This window comes from Eurytemora carolleeae, unplaced genomic scaffold (assembly GCF_000591075.1).
Source record: "Eurytemora carolleeae unplaced genomic scaffold, Eaff_2.0 scaffold1087, whole genome shotgun sequence".
Taxonomy (NCBI): Eukaryota; Metazoa; Arthropoda; class Copepoda; order Calanoida; family Temoridae; genus Eurytemora; species Eurytemora carolleeae.
The window spans coordinates 74,694-80,693 of NW_019397597.1; the positions used below are offsets into that span (position 1 = coordinate 74,694).

Here is a 6,000-nt window from a genome sequence, read left to right on the forward strand (position 1 = left end):
TGTCTTTCTTGAGTATTTATTTCCTGAGTTTGTCTTTCATGAGTTCGTCTTTCTTAAGTATGTCTTTCTTATTTATGTCTTTCTTAAGTATGTTTTTCGTGTTTTCTGGAGTATGCCTTTCCGGAGTATGTCTTTCTGGAGTTTGTTTTACTGTCCTGGATTTCCTGAGTCTGACTTTATGAAGTTTGTCTCTCCAGATTTTGTCTTCCTAGAGTATGTTTTGGATTTATAGTTTGATTCACCAGAGTTTGTTACTTAAAGTTTGATTCTCCAGAGTTTGTTACTTAAAATTTGATTCTCCAGAGTTTGCTACTCAAAGTTTGATTCTCCAGAGATTGTTACTTGAAGTTTGATTCTCCAGAGTTTGTTACTTATAGTTTGATTCTCCAGAGTTTGTTACTTAAAGTTTGATTCTCCAGAGTTTGTTACTTAAAGTTTGATTTTCAAGAGTTTGTTACTTGAAGTTTGATTATGACGTATACACACTGATTGATTGAAACCAATCTATGCTTGTTTTTGCTCTGGTTGCACTTAAAGATAGAATCTGCATTTTTCACTGCTTAGACATTACTAGTATACAATGAATACAGGCGCTTAAACAACTCAATTCATAGACAACACCACTCAAGATTCTTATCAGCTAAAAATACTTTAAAAATAATAAAAAAAATATTAAATTTATCGAAATTACATTTGAAACATTTATTTACGAAATGTTTTTTTCTTCAACTAAATTTTTTTGTTAGGGTTGGTGTGAATATTTTTTACCTACTCTCTAGGTGATATATGGTTAGATGGGGGGGCAATATATAGGTAGTATTGGAACAGACTATTTATATATATATATACTATATAGACATAACCGTCTTTCTCACGCATACACACCATTCAATTCAGCCATTTGCTTATATCTATATTGATGTGATTATTAGTGTTATTAATAAAATAAATCCTTAAAATGATGAAAAATTAGTTTAGGTTTTTGCTTAAGACATGTAAACCCCATACATAAAGTATCTAGAAATCTACTTGTTGGTTACAGGCTAAACCCCGAATTTAATTAATAAATCAAATGAGATTTTATCATCAAGTGCGTAAACATCTTTTGCAAATAAAAACATGATGAAACTCCACGTAATTTATTTAGTCTTTTTTCTACCATTTTAGTTCTCTGCAACATTTTGTCAAATCATTTCAACGTCGCGTCGTTTAAACACCTTATTATTAGGAGACAGTGTTTAAATTCAGTGTTCAAATTTTACATTGAACTGCAGTTTCAGGTCTCCACTATAGTTTCAGTAGAAGTATATATTTCCATTTACTGATTGCGCCGATTGAAGGATTCATAACTCTAATTGGATAATGAGATAGATAAAAAGATAGATGTTAACGCCATGCAATTTCTATTGGTTCAGATTAGACAACAAACACGTGACTGAACCCTGATTGGATCAGGCGCTAATAGACTCGGCATACAGGAGTGTCTCATTCTTTGTGGGTAACCCTGTATACATACATCACAGAATTCTATTTTTCTTTTTCACTAAATATGTAATGTCTAGCTTAATTAAATTGGTCAAACCAAAGTAAACTTCCGAACAACTTTCTTATTCTTTATTATTCTCTATCTATCTATCTATCTATCTATCTATCTATCTATCTATCTATCTATCTATCTATCTATCTATCTATCTATTTTTCTGACAAAACTTGTAATTGTTTTTATATCTATCAGACTGAAGTTGTCTGTCTTTTCAATTTTAGTTCTATTATTATTTCGGCAAATCATGTCAAAATTTTAGTTTCGTGAATTTTTTTGACAAGGCAAATCCGCCATTCTGCGTCTAATCCACAAGGTTTTACCCCTTTCGGTGCCGAAGGCCCCCCCCCCCGTCTCCCTTCTCTTGTGGGGGTTCACTCTACAGTCACTTTCTGTAATAAAAGGGGGCCGAGCTGGCAATTATAAAATTTGTGGAATAATAATTCTATTATTTGAATGAGTTTGGTTCAGGCAATTTAGAAGAGAAACCTTCTGCACAGTGCACGGGCAGCCTATCTACAGTTCGGCAATTCAACACTTTTTAAACCTTACAAAGATCAAACCTTGTAATATTTTATCTAGTTTTTTCCTGACTCTCCGATCTCAAATACTGAGTAAGCATTTGAAAAAAAAAACTTTCTGAGCTGAAGAAGTCCAAACTCAACTCCCCGTATCCCAACTTTTGCTTAACTCTCTTAATCTCCAAATTATCACCCCTTTTTGATATTTGAGCTAAGAAAAGTAATTGCCATAAACACTGATTTTTAAATCCCTATATCTTTGCAGCCAATTGTTATAAATCATAGATATATCAAACTATGACTTGTGTGAGATAAAATAATCTAAGTTTGAAATATCAAAGGTTTACACTATCAGTTTGCAATGATGTAGGGTTTAGAAAATTTGAGTTTGTGGCAAAACTCGATTCCTTTGTTTGATAACAAGTTAAATTCTAAAAAAATGTTACTTGAATTGAGCCTCTGAGCAACCTGATGGTGTAAACATTTTATATTTCAAACTCAGACTATTTGATCCAACAGAATTCATAGTTTAAGATATATAAGGTCTGCGACATTGGGTTGCAAAGATGGAAGGATCAGAGTTTGGGGTTTACTGGTTCCTAAATCATCAAATTATACTATCTTGAAGATAAATTTTATTCTATCAAATTGGAAAGACAAAAATATCTGTATATAACAGAGGGGGGGGGGCAGATTTTAGACCCCCCCTCTGCCCTAAATTCTGTCCTTACTGCCATTTAAAATTGAAATGCATAAAAATATTTGTGAATCTTGAATTGTTTTATTAAATGGTTGGGGGCGGGGTCTGCAATGCTATTAAAATAGTTTCAAACTAAAAAATTCTCAGAAATAAATGGATGGAAGGCCTAGATAATATAATTCATTCGAAAAATGTAAAGAAAGAAGAGAAAGGAAGAGCAATTAATTGACAAATGAAAAAAAGAGAGAGAAAAATGCAGAGCTAGACTAATTTCCAGAAAGGACGGAAAAAAGAGAAGAATAGACTGATTTCCAGAAAGGATGGAAAAAAGAGAAGAATAGACTGATTTCCAGAAAGGACGGAAAAAAGAGAAGAATAGAGTGATTTCCAGAAAGGATGGAAAAAAGAGAAGAATAGACTGATTTCCAGAAAGGATGGAAAAAAGAGAAGAATAGACTGATTTCCAGAAAGGACGGAAGAAAGAGAAGAATAGAGTGATTTCCAGAAAGGATGGAAAAAAGAGAAGAATAGATTGATTTCCAGAAAGAAAGGAAAAAAAATAAAAGAAAGGAAATGAAAGTACGAATGATATTTGTACATTCAAATGTGTATTGTGTAAATTATGAAGATATCACTTTTTTATAGAAAACCATATTAAGTTTTTTAAATTCTTATTATTGGAAACTAAATATTTGCCCTTATACATATTTCTCTATACATGACTGCAGTCCTACTCATTATGTAGTCATAAATACACTTTTTTTATAACTATATTTTTTTACTTAATTAGTTAATTTATAAACATTTAACAATTTGATTCACACCATCATCCCTTAACTGAAGAATCAAAATAGTTGAAATATTTGAGTGTCAGGGCGTGGGGCGACATGTCTGTGTCGGGCCCAGTTCGATCCCTGGCCCCGATTGTTCTGGACCAATTGGGCGGAATAATTGTGTGCCCCTGACTCCTGTCAATCAATTTATTTTCAAAATTTCGCAGATTTTCTAAATATCTTCTCCCACATTTCAGACTGATTCCTATCAACCCAATTTCTGTTCTATTAGCGAATAGTTTAAGATCCCATCTTCCAACACTATTTCTTATCCAGCTATTTTCGTCTAATCACCATTTTTTTACAATTTTACAGTTAAAGTTTTTTTAGAGGATCTAATTTTAACAAATTCTTCAAATACACCACTTTCTTTCAGATTTCAAATATTTTATTGTTTGCTAGTCGTTCCCATAAAAATTCACTAGTTTGAATTTGAATCATTATTTGCAGTTTTTAAATTAAATATTACTTCAAATAACGTTTGGATACATTTCATGTTCCCTATTAAAGTTAAATGTCAAAAATCCTCTTATGTGCAAGTTTATTAACTAAAATGATATTCTGGAAAACAAGGCATTATTTTTAAATCCCTATTCACAAATTTTATTCACTAATTTGAGCCTTCATTTGTTATTTATGATCTGTGACAGTTTTACAAAAAAAAACTTTCTGGTATTTGTTTTAGATTCAATTTCACTCTGTTGAAAACCACCCTGCAGCTACAAAAAAGTTTTCCCTTGCAGCAATTAATATTGAAAAGTTTTAGTCTAGGGATTTTCAGACAGGGGTCTGCAACTTACGTATTTTCACAATTTGATGGTGTCAATGAGAAAGATGTCCAGATTTATATTGATTAGATAAAAAAATCGTATATAATCTTTTGAGTACTATCTGGTATCAAAGAGAATTCTAATTCCTACTTAATTTCGTTCTTAGGAGACCCTTCTACATATACGTTTATAATTAAGAATCAAAATTTAAAATTTTCTATAAATGCGTTTAAAAGAAAAAAAAATTGAAATTTTATAATCTTGTCATAGTGGGTATGGTACATTTTTTACATAAAATTTACGTGAAACAGAATTTTAAAAGCATTGGATGCATAGAGTAAAAAATATCTCTTAGAATGTTTTTTTTTTTAAATTCTCCTTTTCAATCTTTTTAACTCTTATCCATAAATTTAATTTGTACCTCTCTGTATCCTCAAACGATCATCGCAAAGAAAATTAGAATATTTCAATATTTATTTATATTTATAAATTTACATACACAAATATCACAGCCAGGAAGGGAAGGAAAAAGTTTATAAAGAATGGGTTTAATCTGAATCCTCGAAAACTGTTTGATGGTTGTATAGGCCCTGAGCATCCAGAATCTTGGCTAACTGTCCTTTGTCTCCAGTAGATTTCTTTAGTTTAGCTCTCTTGTTCTGAAACCAGATCTTAAGCTGAGATTCACTTAAACCAAGCTCACGAGCCAAGTTTATTCTTCTATCCTCTGTTAGATATCTGTTACCTTGGAACTCTTTCCTCAGCCTCTCAAGCTGTCCTCCAGTAAATGCTGTTCTTGGCCTCTTGTCCTCGTCCTTCTTCCGTAGTTTCCTGGCTCGAGGACCAGAGGACGGTCTGTCTGAATATCTTGTACAGAAAACCCAGGCTGGCCACAGCTGACCGTTGGGTCCGCGAACCATACCTGGAGGACAGTCTGGATCCGTCCTTGGAGCCTCATTAGAGGTTTTAGATAAATCCACTGGAACCTCTATCTCTGGACTCTGAACCTTGATGTTTTCAGGTTTAGGTTTAGAATTTATCTTTATGTCAGGTTTAAGAATATTTTCTATGGAGAAGGAAAGATGTCTTGAGACAGGAACAGGAGATATTAAACTTTCTGAAGCATGGAGAACATCTGTTGGAGAGATTTTTCTGTTGCCATCTATTGTACTTGACAACCTATTTGATTTACACCAAACTGCAATTTAATTCAAACATACGAAACTGGACGGATCTCGCCCTGGTTACTGGCAAGGTTCTTTAATAAGGTTGCTTACTCTCGATGCGCTCCAATGTCGTCTCTTTAGCATAGATATATAGATAGAATCCTCAAATGACGTCACTGATTATAGAGGCGAGCGTGACGTCATATGAGGATTCGATCTAGCTATGCTAAGGAGACGACATTTTCCGTACATTGGAGAGCATCGAAAGTAAGCAACCCTATTAAAGAACCTTGGTTACTGGTTAGTCCAGGGTTTGTATAGTAGTGTACCCCTAATTGCATGATTTACAATGAAACCTAGAAGCTTGTCTCAACTGGACAAGAGAGAAAACAGTAAACTCATAGTTTTAGATTAGTTACAATAGCCTAGAAGTTATATTTTTGTTTGCCAAGAACTTTAATTGTTTAAGT

General features: G+C 32.9%; 1 protein-coding gene across 1 annotated transcript; it reads right to left on the reverse strand.

The window, feature by feature from the left end:
* Positions 1–4,820: 4,820 nt before the first annotated feature.
* LOC111715110 (homeobox protein engrailed-1-B) lies at positions 4,821–5,508 on the reverse strand (the record flags this gene model as incomplete). Its single annotated transcript, XM_023490371.1, is given in 1 exon segment — positions 4,821–5,508. A coding segment is annotated over 1 exon segment (596 nt), but the record flags the coding sequence as incomplete, so codon positions are not given.
* Between the last annotated feature and the right edge of the window lie 492 nt (positions 5,509–6,000).